This window comes from Elgaria multicarinata, chromosome 18 (assembly GCF_023053635.1).
Source record: "Elgaria multicarinata webbii isolate HBS135686 ecotype San Diego chromosome 18, rElgMul1.1.pri, whole genome shotgun sequence".
Classification (NCBI taxonomy): Eukaryota; Metazoa; Chordata; class Lepidosauria; order Squamata; family Anguidae; genus Elgaria; species Elgaria multicarinata.
In genome coordinates, this window is record NC_086188.1 from 5,869,957 (window position 1) to 5,889,851 (window position 19,895).

A 19,895-nucleotide genomic window follows, 5' to 3' on the forward strand; every position below is an offset into this window, starting at 1 on the left:
CATGACTAGGCATGTCTATTGCTGGGAGGTCCAGTTCTTTTGGGGCTTGACAGAGTTCCATGGCATGTACGACATGCTTTGCTTCTGCGAGCCGAGCGGTGGGCTGTTCCCTGACCTTCAGGAACCTTTTTGTGCATTTTTTTGGAAATTACAGCTGCAATTTGCGCAAATTACAGGTGAAATGGGCGCATGTTAGTCTGAAATTGGCACATGTTACATATGGATGATAGTAAAGTTTGCTGAGCTACTTTAAGCCAGGCTTTCCCAACCTTGGTTTCACAGAGGTCATCGGACTACTTCTCCCATCATCCCCAATCAGTGGCTAGTTGGGGATGATGGGAGGTGGTCCAGAGAGCTTCGGCTGTGGGGTGGTATATAAATGTAATAAATAAATAAATAAAATAAATCATGATTTAGGATTGGGAAATACTGATGTAAGCCAAGCTTCCTAATTTCTCTCTCTCTCTCTCTCTCTCTCTCTCTCTCTCTCTGTCTCTCTCTCTGTCTCCTTCTCCTTCTCCCCCCTCTCCTTCTCCTTCTCCCCCCTCTCCCTCCCTCCCTCTCTCTCTCTCTCTCTCTCTCTCTCTCTCTCTCTGCAGGAGCACTGTACAAATACTGAGCAGTAGTATTTATTTGGTCTGGTGTCCGGGGGATTTGGGTTAAGTTGATTGAGAATTGGGGTTTCAGTGTTTGTGATGGCTTAGCTGGTTTAATTGGGTTTAATCCATGATTATCCCAAACTTTAGGGAAGGGAAAGGCTGTGGATTGAACATCTGTAGCTCAGCAGGAGAACATGTGCTTTGCATGCAAAGGTCCCTGGCCCAATCCTCATCATCCTCAAATAGGGGTGGGTAAAGACCCTTGCCCTGGAGTGTTGCTGCCCATTTTTGTAGACAACCCCACACTAAGATGGGCCAAGGTCCGACTCCGTAGGAAGCAGCTTCCTCTGTTTCCAGCTTAGATGCCCTCCATGTCATGAAATCGACGGTGTGAGCACTGTTTGCATTGAGAAAAGTTTAAATTTATATGGGAGAAGGCAGCCTCTGTGTGTGAGTGTTCACTTGCAATTTTACAAGTGGGGATGGATTGGATGGGGAGGGGGTGATCACAGTGGACATTTTAAAAACTCCCATGCTGGCAAGTCATCTTATTATTATTATTATTATTATTATTATTATTATTATTATTATTATTATTATTATTATTATGCATCATTAGACTATAGAAAAATATACACCACTGGCTATGGAAATTGAAGAACTATGGCAACAGGGAAAGGTCACAATTATTCCGCTAGTCACATCGGTCACTGGCATCAAAAAACTATACAGAAAACCTTCAGAACCTGGGCCTACCAAAATACATCCACACCATCATCCAGAAAGCAGTCATACTTAAAACATGCTCAATAGTCAGGGAATTCCTGAATCAGTACAAATTTTATTCATGGCTACCCTGAATGGGTACCCTGAATCAGTAAAAGACAGCATGACTTGGCAAAGCCCGCCATGTCCGTCTAGAAAAACCACCACAAGCAGGAAAAGAGATGGTGATGATGATGATGATGATGATAATAGTAATAGGAAGACCCCAACATGCATCATCAGTTTAAATCGGCACATTGGCAATGGATTCTACATCCAGACTTAGAACCACCTCTTCCAACTTGCTGCCTTCCAGATGTGTTGGACATTCAACACAATTGGAGGGCACCAGGCAGGAGAAGGCCAAGAGAGACTTTGGAAGAACATGGCCTTCAGTTAATTTTTTGGGTGATGGTGGTGGTTGCTGAGAGCAAGGAATGGAGTGGACAAAGATGTGGGAATCAATGTTTTCTGGGGCAAAAGCTGCAGCTCAAAGATTTTGTCTGTCTGTATATACTGATAACTCACTCAAGTCTCTCTCTCTCTCTCTCTCTGTATAACAATAACAGAAGGCACTAAACTCCCATAAAAATAGAGCCCAAGAGAATAAAATTAAATTATACAAAAATACCATTAAGATTCTCACACCGCTGCTGGCTTCATGCCAGACTGTAAGAGCCTGTCCAACTGATGAGTATTATTGCTTTATTTGCTTCCCTCCTTCCTGCCTTATTTTTACACTGCCTTTAAATATAGAATTTCCAACAACCTCAGCCAACACCAAATCAATTAACAACCTTAAAACAAACAGAAAACACCAATAAGAGTCTTTGTCAGTGACAACAGAATCTCATAAAGCAATCAAAAAGCCGTTCAGATGCTCAAAGCCAATCTTGAAAAGCTTTCAAGGAAACTAGGTTGTTTACCTGCTGGCTAAAGGTAAACTGATTGGGCACCGGGTGGGAATTGGTGATGAGAGGGCTTTCCAAAGCTCTGGGGCCTCCACTGAGAAGGCTCTATCTCCAGTATTTATGTATCATTCTAATACCAGTTCAGCTTTTCCTGTGCTTATACTTATTTGGCTGGAATTGCACCAGCCATTGGTAAGATGTTAGTAGACTCTGGGTTACCCCAAGGTTTGCAGCTGCTCAAAATATCTTTAGAAAACATCCTTCCAAGGCCTCAATGGGACTGGATGTTGAGAGACTGAAGAAGAAAAGAAAAATGACAGCCAGGGGGAAGGGGAACGGAACATAGTGGCTGAAAAGGGAGAAGAGAGGAGGGGGCACACAGATATATATTTTTTAAAAAAGTAAAGAAAGAACCGTGACATTGTCTGGATATTTACTTTCTGGTTCACACTGAGAAGCTATTTTAAAATACCCCAAATGACAGGGGCAGGGGTATGCCCTTTTGGGAACCCCAGAGGACCTGCTTGGGACAATAGGAGGGCCACGTTTGTCCCGTGGCAGCAGTTTCTGCAGCTGAAACTATCCCCACGGCCTGAGTTCGATCCCAGCGGAAGCTGGTTTCAGGCAGCCGGCTCGGGTCGACTCAGCCTCCCATCCTCCTGAGGTCGGTAAAATGAGTGCCCAGTTAGCTGGGGGAAAGGTAATCACGGCCGGGGAAGGCAACGGCAAACCACCCCGCTATAAGGCCTGCCAAGAAAACATCAGCGAAAGCTGGCATCCCTCCAAATGTCAGTAATGACTCAGTGCTTGCACGAGAGGTTCCTTTCCTTTCCTTCCTGGATAGTAGCAGAGGGCAGAGTTTACTTCCCTTAATTCTGCAGTCCCAGAGCAACCAGCAGTTAGAGGTGAATATCCTTTTTGACAATGAGGGGCATAAGAGCAAGAGTAGAGCCATGCTGGATCAGACCAAGGGTCCATCTTGTCCAGCATTCCGTTCACATAGTGGCTAACAAGCTACCCACAAGAAACTCACAAGCCGGGCATGAATGCCACAGCACCATTCTGCCCATGTTCCCTGGCAAGTGGTGTATACAGGCTTACTACCTCTGCTAGTGGAGGTAGAATAGAGCCATCAAGACTAGTAGCCTTTGAGAACTTCCTTCTCCAGGAATTTATCCAAGGTCTCTTTAAAGCCATCCAAATTGGTGGCCGTCTTGTAAATTGCACCACACTGCATCAACGCTTGTGGCATTCAGGCAAGAGTGTAGAAAGATGTGAGGAATCCTAGTTGCGAAAACTCCCAAATGAGTTTGCGACTGCTGTACAGAGAAGTCGGCTCATCTATTTTGGACATCGGTGCTTGGCATCTCAACTCCCCATGCTCTGCTTTGCAGCATTTTAGGCTGTCTCTAAACCTGGCCATGCGCTGCTGCATTGGAAGGAGTGGAAAACTTGCGTAGGGTGACCCTATGAAAAGGAGGACAGGGCTCCTGTATCTTTAACAGTTGCACTGAAAAGGGAAGTTCAGCCGATGTCATTTGTATATATGGAGAACCTGGTGAAATTCCCTCTTCATCACACCAGTTAAACCTGTAGGAGCCCTGCCCTCTTCTGGTCACTCTAGTATAGCTCCTGCAGCTTTAGCTGCTGTGATAAAGATGAAATTTCACCAGGTTCTCCATATATACAAATGACACCTGCTGACATTCCCTTTTCTATGCAACTGTTAAAGATACAGGAGCCCTGTCCTCCTTTTCATACGGTCACCCTAAACTTGCGGCCAAGCGTGCAAATAAAATTGCAAACAAGATGCACCAACCAACACAACGCAAACCCATGCGGCCAGGATCACTTGTACTGCTGACACAGCCTTTTAAACCTTCCCCCACAAGCACAGTCTTTTCCGTACTGTGAACATTAGTGCAAAGCCAGGGTGCCATTTTGAATTCTGCATTCCGTTAACATTTGGATTAATTGTTATGGCTAATAATAATCAATTTGTATGCAAACTGGCACGCGGGGAATTTGCATGACGGCTGCTGCCTTGGAAATTTGCATCCGCAAATGGGCCTATAAAAGGTTAGCTTCGATTTGAAAGGAGTATTAGGGAATTACTGTTCTTACCGATTTGCTCCGTCGATTGTGCAGTTTGTTTATGCATGGGAGTGTTTCCCCTCCGCAATTAGGATGGTCGATGTCGGGTTGTTGGTTTCGTTGTCTGTCAGTGCACTGCTGTTTTTAGTAGCTCACCAGGCATAGAATTTATTTACGTTGGAGAACTACTTTCCATGGAAGTCCCACTTGCTTGCGATGAACTGAAACAACGGTGGTGATTCAATTGCAAGAGTCAACCTTCCTTATGATCCTCCCTTGGGTGGCCAGATGTCCTGCCTTTCAGAGGATTAAATAAAAGGGTCTCAGAGGTCCTGTATTTGAAGGCATTGAATTTCAGACCCAGGGACCAAATCTAGCTGACATGGAGTCCAGTCCAGCTTTTCTGGATTCCCTAAATGGCCACGCCATTTCCCCTTTTTGTACAGTTTCCCCCCATTCTATAAAGTTGATCTCCCTCTCCTAAGGCTTAATTACTGACAGTAAGAACTTTAAGTTAAAATATCCTGGTATTTTTGGGGGGCACGCTCCTTTAGCCCCACCCACCACTGGAATGCGGTGCCCCTGAGAGATTCTCTAAAATGGAGCTTGAAAGACGTTCAACGGCCCCTGCTTGATTTGAAGGGCTGCCCAGTCCAATTCCAGTTTAAAGATGAGAAACCTTCAGAAGGGAGAGATGGGTCTTGATGTTGCCCATCAACAGCACCTGGGCAATAGACTGAGAAAGGCACACAGGTCAACCGGTTACAGTCTTCCCCAGTGTATTGAGGTGCGTTGTATTTCTATTTAATAGAAGAGGCTGCTTGATATAGACATGCAAGTCCTCCAGAGCGCTGCTCTGGGTCCGTGCTCCTCCCAGTCCCTAGGACTACCAGTCTCCTTTTGCAAAGACAGGATGCCCTACCTGCACTGGTTAACAATTCCCAAATACAGGAGAGCATTCTCACTAGCCAGACTTAACGTCCTTCCCTCTAAACTTTTAGATGGCCGATACAACAAAATCCCACTCCCCAACAGATGCTGTCCCTGTAAAAACATCGAGGTGGAAACTGTATCACACGTGTTACTGTCCTGTAGATTTTATCAAGGGGCTAGGAATGATCTTCTGAACCTCATTTTACAACCTTTTCCTGGTCACCCAACTGAATTCTTAATGTCCCTTTTACTTCAGAACTCAGACAAATCAATCACCGAGCAAGTGGCCAAGTTTTTGAACATGGCCATTTCTATTAGATCCTCTATGATTACTTGTCTTTTTAATAGGTAATTGTATGCTCAGTCCTTTTCTATGTAATTTTTGTTGGAACGGTCTATTGACTGCAATAAACTGTTGTTGTTGTTGTTGTTGTTGATAGCAATTATGTCAGAAGTTGCATATATGCATACTAGTGAACCCAAATTCTATGCTAATTGATTCCTTTTTTTTGGTTCTCTTTTGCGGTGATGTGTTTCCTCTTTTTTTATTGATGCATAAGTGGCCACCCTAACCAAGAGTCTGATCCAGTAGAAGGTCACTTGCTGTGGTTCACAAAAATTAAAACCATAATAAAACAACCAACAGGTGAAAAACACAAATACAAAATACAGTATATTTGTGTTTGTATTTTGTATGCATGGATCAGTAATCAAATCATGGGGTACTGTTGTAAGGGGGGGGGTCTTCTTCTTCTTCTTCTTCTTCTTCTTCTTCTTCTTCTTCTTCCTCCTCCTCCTCCTCCTCCTCCTCCTCCTCCTCCTCCTCCTCCTCGTTCTTCCTCCTCTGTCATGGGGTACTGTTGTAAGGGGTTCTTCTTCTTCTTCTTCTTCTTCTTCTTCTTCTTCTTCTTCTTCTTCTTCTTCTTCTTCTTCTTCTTCTTCTTCCTCGTCCTCGTTCTTCCTCCTCCGTCATCTATAACCCTTGAGATTTCTCATTGGAACTTGGTACCTCCTTGTTTCTCAGTGGCCCTATCCTGCCTCAATTTCCATCAGCACGAGGGCAATGAGTCTGTTGCTAGCAGGAATGCTAAGCATGCAAGAACCTCCCTATTTTCATCTCTGAAATGTTGGAGGGTCTGAAATCTTGGAGGGCATGCTAATGCATCTCGAAATCTCTTCTGAGGAAGCACTTGATCTTTTCTTCTCCTTATCTAGACACATGCACGGACCCTGGGACAGGTTTAGCCCATGCTTCCCTCCTGGAATGCGTTCTGCTCATCATTTTATCTCATTACTCTTCATTTAAATTGTAAAACAAGAAAATCTTTCATTTAATTAGTCTTGATCTCCCATAATCGTCTTAAGAAAAGCAATCTGAACATAATGCGGACAATGCTCTAACTGAGGGAGCTCATAATCCTCAATTGTGACTCATTGCTCCCACCACTGTTGAGACTATTGATCCCATGCTAAGGAAGCAGTATTTGAATTGGAGTAATAAATAAAATAAGTGACTCAGACCTAACATAAAGAAGAGAATATCTCCTTATAGGAAGGTGCAAAGTCCTCAAACTTTGGAAGGACGAAGGCACTTCCCTTCCATATTTCTCAGGAAGGGTCTCCAGAGCTTGACCAAAGACCTGCTCCAAGTGGAGGTGAAAAATGCTAGAACTGGTTTGGTGATTTGGATCAACACAGCTGCCTGCACTTTTGGACTTTCCTTGAAGATGTGGCTAAGGACACTGTCGTTATGAATGCCTGCACTTCAGAATTTAGCAGTGCACCCCTGGTAGAAAGAAGACCGAATCCTAGAAACAGATGTGCATGAGTTAACCAGTGAACGAGCTTCAGGGCTCTTAAGCATAGAATTACAGTCCTGATCAGCTGTCTAATTCGGCTTACTGGAAAGTGGAAACCAACGTGACATCCTGGTTAGAGCATTAGCCAGACCAGATACCTAGAGATCTGGGTTTAAATTCCCACTCAGCCATGAAGCAATGTGGGTCACCTTTAGGGATGGACAGGGTCACCTCTGTCCGACGTGATGGAAGTTCACCCAGTGACCTTTGTTGAGGCTCAGCGAGCATCCAATGATGTCATGAGCCTGTCTGCCCTCATCTGGAACCTCCATCGTATGCTCCGGAAACGTATGGCCACCATTTACGCAATGGGGTGAATACGTAATTTCTGGAGCCTCCATTGTGTACAGCAGTGGAGGCTCTGGACAAGGATGGAGGGGTGCCAGGTGCTTGACGGGCCACATGAGCACAAAGCAAAGCATCTGGCGATCTGGATGTGGGGCAGATGTGGGGGAGTCCATTGAACTCATGGACGCAGTCGGGCACCCATGACAGAGGAGGGCCAGGATCTCTTCTCGATCATCCCAGACTGTAGGACACGGAATAATGGGCTCAAGTTACAGGAAGCCAGATTCTGGCTGGACATCAGGAAAAACATCCTGACTGTTAGAGCAGTATGACAATGGAACCCGTTACCTAGGGAGGTTGTGGTCTCTGCCACTCTAGAGGCCTTCAAGAGGCAGCTGGACAACCATCTATCAGGGATGCTTTAGGGTGGATTCCTGCACTGAGCAGGGGGTTGGATTCGATGGCCTTGTAGGCCCCTTCCAACTCTGCTATTCTATGATTCTATGATCCCTAGTCACCTTTGGTGGCCCTCCAGATGTTGTTCGACTGAATTTCCCATGAGGAAGCGTGATTGGAATAGTAGTTCATCTACATCTGGAGTGCCACATACCCTCTAGCTTTGCCTTAGGCCAGTCACAACCTTTCAGTCTTTCATTTAACCCACCTCAGAGGGCTGTTGTTAGAATCCGTCTTCATTTAACGAAGAAACAATACCACGCTGTGCTCCCAGGTATCAAATGTTTTGGGTAGCAAGATGTGAAGGGTTCAAAGTGCTGGTATTAACGTTTAAAGCCCTAAACGGCTTGGGGCCAGGCTATCTGAAGGAACGCCTCCTCCCGTATGTACCTGCCTGGAACCTAAGGTCATCCTCAAGGGTCCTTCTCCGTGAGCCCCTGCCAAAGGAAGTGAGGCAGGTGGCTACCAGGGGGAGGGCCTTCTCTGCTGTGGCACCCTGGCTGTGGAATGAGCTCTCTAAGGAGGTTCGCTTGGCACCTACATTATATGCTTTTAGATGCCAGGTGAAGACTTTTTATTCTCCCAGCATTTTAACAGTCTATAAATAAATTTTAACTTGGTGTTTTAAATTTGTAATTTTGCATTGCTGCTGTTTTTATCTGGTTGAGCTTTTATATTGTATTTTATAGTATGGTTTTACACTGTTGTTTTTAATTTTTGTGAACCGTCCAGAGAGCTTTGGCTATTGGGCGGTATAGAAATGCAATAAATAAATAAATAAATAAATAAATCTTCTGGGCCATCAGCAAAACCAGGTCTCTTTTACCAATGGCGGTGCAATTAGGAAGGAAATGAGCATAGGTTTAATTACGATTAGGTAATTAAACCCCCGCCGGGGGGGGGGGTAATGCCCTGTTCCCCATCAGCCCAGCGCTGCAATGCATATGTGTGGCAAGTGATTGTCTGTCTTTTCTCTCTTTGCCTCTCCCCCACCCTGAACAGAACAATATTTTAAAGGGGAAAAAAGGGCTGCCTGTAATTTAAAAAGGAGCCAATTTACCCCAGCGTACAGTTTGCAGCTCCGTCGCTCGTTAATCACTCTGTTAAACATAATAGCCATTCTTGTCTCGAGGCCGTTAATCATGTTGTGAATGTACTTATCAGTACGTATTAGAAATACAATACAAGACTTTCCGACACAGGGATGGATGCAATTACTGCAATCAGGGTGCATTTAGCTATTGTCTTATCGTGCTGCCGCTGTGGTTTTTAAGCCTTTTATTTTATTTTTTTTAAAAAAAGCCAACACGAAAAACCATCAACCCAACACAAGGAGAATTTAAATAGGAAGGAAAATGTTGGATAATGCTGGTTGGTGCAACAGAACTACGGACTTTCCTGTGGCAGCTTCGGGTAGGAGGGAGAAGAAGGCTGGACTGAAGCTGGCTAAAACGCAGGGCGAAAGTCCATGACACCAGGGCAAAGCTACATGCTTGGCGACGGACATAGGATAGGCTTGGAGGGCTTGTGGTTCAATGGTAAAGCATGTGCTTTGCAATGCAAAAATGTCTGAAGTTCAATCCCCAGCAGTAGAGATGGGGAGTGGACCCCTCTTTGAAACTAGGGTAGGATGAATCTGGCCATGGCTAGACCAGGCGATATCCTGGTGATCGCTCCGGGATCATCCCTGTATGTCCATATGACACACAGGACATCCCGGGAGCGGGGAGGGATGACCCCTCTCTTGACCCTGGATATCGGCAGGCCCTTTCCCCCCACTTTTCCCACAGCCTCGGGATGCTTGGCTCAGCAATACTACTGAGTATTAGTATCAGCTCAGAGTATTCGCTCAGCAATACTACTGAGTACTACTGAGATACTTGGCTCAGCAATACTACAAATGAGAAGGATCTTGGAATTGTTGTAGATCACAAGCTGAATATGAGCCAACAGTGCGATATGGCTGCAAGAAAGGCCAATGCTATTTTGGGCTGCATTAATAGAAGTATAGCTTCCAAATCACGGGAGGTCCTGGTTCCTCTCTATTCGGCCCTGGTTAGGCCTCATCTGGAGTATTGCGTCCAGTTCTGGGCTCCACAATTCTGGATGCAGACCCGTGTGGTGAGCCACTGAACTCTGAGCTCGTTCTAACTCAAATCCATACCAGATTGTGACTCTTGTTTCCTTTTTGCATGAAAATTGATGTGCATTCTCCCAAATGTATGCATCAAGTGGTGTACATCTTTGAAACATAGGCATTCTTCTCCCATTGATTAAAATGTATGGGTGTGCATATGTTTTCATTCACATTTTTGAAATACATACATGCTGTCAAAGGCATTTTTTGTATCTCTTTTCAACAACAGAACCGCCCAGAGAGCTTCGGCTATTGGGCGGTATAAAAATGTAATAAATAAATAAATAAATAAACAACAACAACAACAGGTACTTATCTACTTTTTCTTTCAGCACCTACATTAGATCGATTGTACTATATCTCTTAACAAGCTATTGTTAAAAATATGAATTGCCTGAACTGTTAAACACACACACACACACACACACACACAATTTTATTAACCATGCAAAATTCAGCTCAAATGTCAAACTTAAACACACACACACACACACACACACACACACACCATTTTGTATAAAGAAAGCCATTGATTTGATTCTTCTCTCAGTGTTGGCTAACCCTGACCTCGTACTTTCCATTTAATTGGATTCATTTATTAGATTTTCCAGGCAAGCACCTATTCAGGGCTTTACTGCCATCCTCATTTAAGAAAAACTAGCTTTAAAAAAAGTTCTAAATTGCAGCGAGCAGAAAGGAAAACTGGTTTTCGCTGAAATGTTCTTAGGAGCAGAATTTATGTTGAAAAGTAGAATGGGGACAACTGTATTCTGAGAAATCCCACGGTGAAAATACTGTGCTAATAAGAACAGATTTATCCACATTTGCTAGGGCTGAGCAGAATCCACTTTTTTCGTTTTACGTTTGTTTTGGGGGTGATTTTCGGCTCGCATGAATATTACTTGAATCACCTTGGTGAGGGTCCTCTTGACGCATTTCCATCCCCCACTTCCTTATTGTAATCTTCGGTCTCCTTTCTCATACCATCCTGCAACCCTATTGGCCGAGGCATCCCCTGTGATTTTTCTCAAGGCGTCGGTTTGATGAAACAGGGTCATGGCAGCTTGGAGTCCCATGATTCTCATCACAGCCAATGGGATTAAACAGCCGCACGGGTGATTCAGGGCAGAGATGTGAGAGCAAAGATGGAGGGAAGTGGTCCCACAATGGAACGGACTCGAGGAGAACAAAGGGGCACCCACCTGCCTCAATTAAAGTGTATTTGTGTGCATTTTTCAAATGTGGGCAGGCTGTCGAACACATTTCACAAATCACATTTCAAGCTGGGAAATGTACAGACTTCAACCTCAGATCGCATCCGAGTTCGTGTCTGGTCCGGAAGGCGTGGACGGAATAAATCCTGATTAAACACGAACTGAAACAAATTTCTCATGCATCCCTAATCAGGAGCTGCTGGGAGCTGGGGAGTGTTGCCCCGTGTGGTGAGCCACTGAACTGCAGGTGGCAGCTTCTCCATGAGGTCTGACTCCGCCCATCCAGGCTGGCCATTGGATCCTTCTGGAAAGGAAGGAGCATAAGAGGGATTCCTGCTTTATTTGAGCCTAGTTTGAGCAATGTGGTCATCCTGAGCTCTGGTGGGTTGCAGTGTCCTTGGTTATTCCTTGTTCCTGACTTATTTATTTATTTATTTATTAATTTATATACCACCCCATAGCCAAAGCTCTCTGGGTGGTTTACAAAAGTTAAAAACTGAACATTAAGAAGTATACAAAATTTAAAACCATCAAAATATTAAAACAACAGTATCCATTTAAGGAACAACAGTTCTGGGGTCCATTTTAAAAACAACAACAAACTTAGCATATGTTATTAAATGCCTGGGAGAAGAGAAAAGTCTTGACCTGGCACTGAAAAGATAACAATGTTGGCACCAGGCGAGCCTCATCAGGGAGATCATTCCATAATTGGGGGGCCACCACTGAAAAGGCCCCCTCCCTTGTTGCCATCCTCCGAGCTGGCTGGCTTCTCAATTCTGCCTCCTGGTTTGTTCTTCTCTTCCATCTTACTCATTATTTATTTCTTTATTACATTTCTATACCGCCCAATAGCTGAAGCTCTCTGGGCAGTTCACAAAAATTAAAAACATTCAAAGTATAAAACAACAGTATAAAACCATAATATAAAATACAATATAAAAGCTCAACCAGATAAAAACAGCAGCAATGCAAAATTACAAATTTAAAACACCAAGTTAAAATTTATTGATAGACTGTTAAAATGCTGGGAGAATAAAAAGGTCTTCACCTGGCGTCTAAAAGCACATAATGTAGGTGCCAAGCGAACCTCCTTAGGGAGCTCATTCCACAGCCGGGGTGCCACAGCAGAGAAGGCCCTCCTCCTGGTAGCCACCTGCCTTCACTCCCTTTGGCAGGGGCTCATGGAGAAGGACCCCTGTGGATGACCTTAGGATCCAGGCAGGTACATACGGGAGGAGGCGTTCCTTCAGATAGCCTGGCCCCAAGCCGTTTAGGGCTTTAAATGTTAATACCAGCACTTTGAATCGGGCCCGGACCTGGACTGGCAGCCAATGAAGTTGTAAAAGGACTAGCATAATGTGATCTCACCGGCCAGTCTCTGTTAGTAAACGGGCTGCCCTGTTTTGTACCAGTTGAAGTTTCCGGACACTTTTCAAAGGCAGCCCCACGTATAACGCATTGCAGTAATCCAAACGAGAGGTTACCAGAACATAGATCACTGTAGCTAGGCTATCTTCGTCCAGATTGGTACTGACGCTAGGCCTGTGCCATAGCTGCTACCTCTCTGGCTTTTGGCTTACCTCACTCTGCTGCCCATGGCCCAGCCCTGACAAGATAACATCGACGCTGGAATGAAATTGGTCTCTGTGTATCCCGCTTAGTAAAACTCTTGCTCAAACAGCATCTGAGGCATCTCCTGTAACGAGAACAGACTTTCCCACGCCGAAAGAAGCAAATAAAAATAATTGAGGCAATTGTCTTGGTTGTCTCCTGGGTTGTCACGATGCTGCTGATAAAATCAAATAAAGTGGAAGTTATTGCGAGTTGTTAGCAGGAGGAACTGTGGCGAATTGGCAGCGCAAACCAGCCCAGCCGCTTAAGATGTTTTCTCATTATCCGGATTTATTGTTTTCGGGAGCAGGGGAGGGGGAAAAAAAGCATGGGCTAAGCAAAAATAAGGTGAATAATGCCTGGTCTGGGAGATGTTTAGTTTAGAACAACAACAACAACAAAAATACCAATTTTGGAGTGCGTGGCTGCTATACTGCTGGGGATTGCTGTGTCATTTCGCCTGTTAGTGGTGGTGGATTATACTGCAGTGTAAGGAACTCAGGGCTTTGAGTACTGGGATCGCTATCGGTGGCAATTTTTCGAGGAGTTGGGATGAAGGAGGTAAAAGCCTGGGCCAGCGCTGTATTTTCAAATTCTCGGCTGTTGTTTCTCCTTCCTTCCCTCTGTTTTCATAAAACTGTGAAAAGAGCTAGCTTCTCTTTCCAGTACCTGCTGAAATTGCACGGACCTTCTCTCTCTCTCTCTCTCTCTCTCTCTCTCTCCCCCCCACTCCCCCCCCAAAAGCCCTTATCAGAGGCCTTAGCTAGACCAGGCTATTTATTTATTTATTTATTTATTTATTTATTTATTTATTACATTTATATACCGCCCCACAGCTGAAGCTCTCTAGGCGGTTTACAATATAACCCGGTGTGAACCCGGGATTGTCCCTGTGCGTCCGGATGACCCGGCTCTGCGCAATGCCTCACGTGGAGCCAGGAGCTGCGCACGGGGCACAGCACTCCTCAGGAGCACTGCACCCATTGGGGGTAAGGGGGGGAGTGGGGAAAGTAGTTAAAATTAAAAAAAACCCTTACCTTTGCACACAAGCATTCGTGCACTCCATCTCCTTTAAATAATAAAAAATGGCGGGCGCGACGCCTCTCTTCCTGAGGTCATCACACACCTTACATGTAAACGGGGGCAAGATCTCACATTAATCGCAATGCAAGGTCTCCCCTCCTTTCCCCCGGAACAAAAGGTAGGTCTAGCTAAGGCCAGAGTGACACCATGTCATCACCGATCGTGTAGGAGAGTGAGGATTCACAGGGAGATGGTGTGGACAGTATTTTTAATTATTATTAGCAGCTTTTTAAAACATCATCTGCCAGCACCTCCCACTCCCAGAATTCCCCATCTGAGCTTATCTGCAATTCTTACACTAGCTGAGGGTGTGTGTGTGGGGAATGGATTTCTCCAACAAAATCTATTCCTCCCAGTCATGATGCAAAGTGTTTTTGTGGGGGTTAGATGTGGACAGGCCATTAAGGATGGACTTGGATGGGTCATTGACTCAAAATGGTGGCTTGCTGAGGGAGTGGGCGGCTGCGGGAATGGCTGGGGTCTGTGGACTGCAGTCTGGGAATCTGAGTTGGGGGGCGGCACCCACAACATGCTTACTTCAGACACCTATCTTGACATAGGACTTCTTAATCTCACAGTTTCCTCCAGACAATTGCTGAAGGAACATTCTGAGCTACTTGTGGGTTTGCTTTGCATTGAGCATGACCGGGTAACCAGGCCCCTGTTGAGCTGTCCATGGTCCTGAACACCTCTGGCCTACTCAGTATGTGCCTGTGGAGTATAAGCCTAAGGGAAAAAGCAGTAACTTGGTTGGAAATGGTTCCCTATGTGGAACTGGAAGGTCGTCATCTGCTGGCAGGCTTTGAACCTGAAGTTCTGTACAACCCCTCTGCCCCTTGGTAAACACCTTATCCAGAACGTACTGCTCCAGCCGCCATTATTGTGCACACAATAATGGGTAGAACCACAAGCTCTCTGGAGTGGTGTGGTTGCCAGTTGCCTGGAGCCTGGAGTCCATGAGCATGGGAAAATGTGGGTCATGTGGGACATTCTCACAGTTGCCTCCAGAGTACTTTGCATTTAGGATATGGCTCAAAGGCATGTCAAAGGCTAAAACCCCTGTGGAAAGTTTTGAAAAGGGGGAGAGTGAGGTTACAAAGGAAAATAGAATTGTATGGTCGGGCTTTGTTCTTTGGGCTTACTCACTTAAGGCTGCAGGGAAGCAATAAAGCTAAGTGATGCTTTTTATCACTCTCCCACCCCCTTCCCCAGAAAGAAATATGTCTAATGAATGTCTCATGTCTGAAACACTGGGTTGGATTCATCAAAGGGAGTCAGTAATTACCAAATTGAGAGAATCATGAATCGCTTTTCTAAATTTGAAAAGCACATCAAGAATAGATCAGGAGCAGGCAAAATTAATAGTTACGAACTCATTTCCATAGAAATGGACTTATTAGCAAGCATGCCAGCTGCCTAAAATTATAAGGTCTTTTCCTTCTGCTTGCAGGAAATAATCGCGCGTGTGCGTGGAGTCCTTTTTATTTTTGTTTTTGGAAATCAAAGTTCTTTTCTTCTCTCCCCCACCCCCCAAATTGAAACTTGAGTTTTGCTAAGCTTGCACAAGGTGAGGAGGAGAAGATCTGTGATTGGGCAACTAAAAAATAATTATGCAAGATGGATATTCATATCCGTTCTTGCCAGCTCTGATCTATAGGCCCACCATGAAGGAGCCAGGAATCAAGGAAGAGTGGTAGAATAAAGGCTTCCATTGCCCAACCAAAGTCCCAGCCGGAAGAGGAAGTCTTTCTAGTCCTTCCTGTTGAGGAGAGCCAATAGGCAGCCTGGCTGAGTGGAGTCACTATGCTCCTTTTACTGCCTATTCATTCATCTAGAACGTGGGTGGGCAACTTATAGCCCTCTAGATGTTTTGGCCTACAACTCCCATCATCATTGTCTATGTGATGGGAATTGTAGTCCCAAACATCGAAAGGTCCACAAGTTTCCCACCCCTCATTTAGAATATGTATAGGCTGCTCGTCATTAATGCTGTCCAATTGGCTAATCGTACCACAGTTTCAAAGACTGGATCAAGACACAGCAGAGCAACGAGATAAAATACTGGCATAAAATTTCTTGAGAGACTTCAAGAGCCTGGGCAAACGGACAGCTGTCGCCGGAAAAGAAGCAAAGACAGAGCCAGGTGCATCTCTTCAGTGAGGGTGTTTCAGACAAGGAGACACAACAGAAAAGTCTTTTCTTCTGTCATCACCCACCTTAGAATGCCCTGTCTGGCCTGGGTGTCGCATGTGACTGGCTGCCACAGAGTCTGGGTTTGACACCAGGAAGGGGTTGAGGACCTGGGCCAAAGCCAGGAGTTGAGGTCAGCTATGAGCTGGAGGTCAGGTACCAGATCAGGCCCACAAGAACCCAAGGCCAGAGGTGGGAGATGTTGTCATGGGCACTCTGGAGGTCATATACCAGATAGTCAAGTTGAGGGGAGGCAGGGCAAGGATGATACAAGGTGAGTCAGGCATGGAGTTATGGAAAAACCTGGAAAACAAAATGCTGAACTTTTGTTGGCCCAAAGGCCACATTCAAATTGAGTGAAACTCTTGGGTGTTCACATTCCAGCGGTGGCCAGGGGCCAAAAGCAAAAGGGAGCATGGCTAAAATACTTAAACAAACCAAGAAACCGACCAACATATGTTAGCTTAACACTCTTTCTGGCAGAAACTAAGGTCGTTTCTACACCTGCCTTTTTTTCCAGGGATCGTCCTGGGATCATCCCCATGCATGCAAATAACACACAGGGGATCCTGGGAGCAGGCAGGGACAATCCCTCCATTTTCCTCAGATAATCCTTAGGTGTAGAAATGGCCTTGGATTTAGAAGAGGCATGTCAATCTTTCAGAATGGGGGGAAATGCACACACACACAGGCCAGGCAAGCACCAATTTTTTGTGTGTGAACTGCCCAGGGAGCTTCAGCTATTGGGCGGTATAAAAATGCAATAAATAAATAAATAAATAAATAAAATCAGGGGAAATGGGATGGAGCCAAGGGCCATCTAGGAAGCCCCGAGGGCCTGATTGAGACACCAAGTGGGCCGGGTTTGGTCCACTGGGCCATGGTTCAAAACCCCTACTCAACGCTGCCCAGGATGTGTCCTCACACATGCTTTCTGCAATATGTTGGCTGTAATGGAAGTTCTGCTTGTTTGACTGTAAAGAGGAGGTTAGGTCCTCCCCAGATTTCTTCTTCCTCTCTGGGTCTCTTTTGAATTTAGGAGCTTTGCTGGGTTCCTGAATGAGCCAGTGAAGGACGTGACTTGAACCCACAGTTAATCACTTCCCAAACTGGAGAAGAAAGTTCCTGTCAGTCTTCAGATGATAGGAAAGTCCTGGGTCAAAGGGCTGAGAGAGCTGAAAGACTCTTGGGGACAGCAAAAGGGCCACAGACTGTGAGAGAAAAAGAAATTCACTTTGGGAAAGTTTTAGCGCCAGTTCATTAATACCTGTGACCCGGGAAGAGATGTGCAACAAAGGCCACAAATTGATTGCCATCTTCTCCATGGGGGATTCCGTGTCCTAGATACGGGAGCGCTTGAGCTAAATTATCTGCCTGGAAGATGGAGGGATCAAGTCAGGAGCCTAGCTGGTGGAGGAAGCGTCGGCGACTCTGGGATTGCCAATGCAGAAAGCGTTTCAAAAGCAGGTGGGCTCGCTTTGTGAGCCGTGTCTTTGGTGGAAAAGGGTTGCGCGGAGGGAGGGGAAGAGAAACGGAGAGGATCTATTCCTAACATGAAACCTAATTAGAACAGAACCGCTCTGACAGGTGAGTACAGCTGTTTTTTCGGCGCGGCTAAAAAAAGGAAAGGAAAGGAGATTAGGACGACGACGATGCCTTGGTTTTTTATTTTGTTTTTGAAATGCCAGCCCTGCTTGGTTTATGCAAATTGGTTGCAGAGGAAAGAGCGAGACGCGTCTGAAGACGCGCTTCTTTTCTCATGTCATGTCCAAATATGAAACACAAAGAGCAAACTTATATAATATATTAAACAAGCACCCATTCAAAATACCCAGTAATGCTACCTTTCTGTCTTTCAGGGGAAATGTCTCCTCATATGAAATCTTGCAGATGGACTTTGAAATTGACAATAGCAGCGGGCTGGTGGGCGCCCAGCAAATCACCTGGCAGGTAGAATACCCTCGAGATGAGGCTGTGAGTGAGATGGTAGTCTCTGAGATCTTCGTCAGCCAAGCCACCTTTGCAGGAATCGTTCCACTTGCAATGGTAAGAATCTCTCTCTCTCGCTTTTTAAAAGTCCTTTCCTTATTAGGAATGCCTGAAACCTTCTTTCAGATATGTGTGGCAGGGAGAAATATTTTGTGCAAAGTTACTTTATTGTGAATCATAGAATCACAGACTTGGAGATCATCTCGTCCTCCCCTCTGCTTGCTGCAGGCTGTGCATTGCACGGTGCAGTTACAGCTTTTCTGACAAAAGGTCATAAATGGCTGTAACAATGGTTATCTTTTCTTTAAATCCTGCTTGGTGTCATCTCTTGCTTCTTTATCGTTTTTGTTTCTATCTCCATCCTGGATAATCCCAGCCAATCAGCAAGCACATAGTTAAATGGGATGATGGTATCACAACGGTAGACAGGCAATCAGAACTAAGTTACATCACTGGGTGTGTGGGATCCTAGTTAATTTGAGCAGAAGAGCTTTCCTTTTTTAAAATCCTGCTTGGTGTCATCTCTTGCTTCTTTATCCTTTATCTCCATCCTGGATAATCCCAGCCAATCAGCGAGCCCATAGTTGAATGGGATGATGATATCACAATGGTAGACAGACAATCAGAATTAAGTTGCATCACTGTGGTGTGCAGGATCCAAGTTAATTTGAGCAGAAGAGCTTTCCTTTTTTAAAATCCTGCTTGGTGTCATCTCTTGCTTCTTTATCCTTTATCTCCATCCTGGATAATCCCAGCCAATCAGCGAGCCCATAGTTGAATGGGATGATGATATCACAATGGTAGACAGACAATCAGAATTAAGTTGCATCACTGTGGTGTGCAGGATCCAAGTTAATTTGAGCAGAAGAGCTTTCCTTTTTTAAAATCCTGCTTGGTGTCATCTCTTGCTTCTTTATCGTATATCTCCATCCTGGATAATCCCAGCCAATCAGCGAGCCCATAGTTGAATGGGATGATGATATCACAATGGTAGACAGACAATCAGAATTAAGTTGCATCACTGTGGGGTGCAGGATCCAAGTTGAGCAGAAGAGCTTTCCTTTTTTAAAATCCTGCTTGGTGTCATCTCTTGCTTCTTTATCCTTTATCTCCATCCTGGATAATCCCAGCCAATCAGCGAGCCCATAGTTGAATGGGATGATGATATCACAATGGTAGACAGACAATCAGAATTAAGTTGCATCACTGTGGTGTGCAGGATCCAAGTTAATTTGAGCAGAAGAGCTTTCCTTTTTTAAAATCCTGCTTGGTGTCATCTCTTGCTTCTTTATCTTTTATCTCCATCCTGGATAATCCCAGCCAATCAGCGAGCCCATAGTTGAATGGGATGATGATATCACAATGGTAGACAGACAATCAGAATTAAGTTGCATCACTGTGGTGTGCAGGATCCAAGTTAATTTGAGCAGAAGAGCTTTCCTTTTTTAAAATCCTGCTTGGTGTAATCTCTTGCTTCTTTATCCTTTATCTCCATCCTGGATAATCCCAGCCAATCAGCGAGCCCATAGTTGAATGGGATGATGTTATCACAATGGTAGACAGACAATCAGAATTAAGTTGCATCACTGTGGGGTGCAGGATCCAAGTTAATTTGAGCAGAAGAGCTTTCCTTTTTTAAAATCCTGCTTGGTGTCATCTCTTGCTTCTTTATCGTTTATCTCCATCCTGGATAATCCCAGCCAATCAGCGAGCCCATAGTTGAATGGGATGATGGTATCACAATGGTAGACAGGCAATCAGAA

At 44.9% G+C, this 19,895-nt stretch overlaps 1 protein-coding gene across 1 annotated transcript in view; it reads left to right on the forward strand.

Moving 5' to 3' along the window:
• The window catches only part of TMEM132B (transmembrane protein 132B), a 285,111-nt gene that overhangs the window by 184,484 nt on the left and 80,732 nt on the right, over positions 1 to 19,895 (forward strand). The window contains exon 4 of the mRNA XM_063144325.1: positions 18,003 to 18,189. Within this exon, the coding sequence (XP_063000395.1) occupies positions 18,003 to 18,189 (187 nt within the window). The remainder of the gene's footprint in view (positions 1 to 18,002; positions 18,190 to 19,895) is intronic.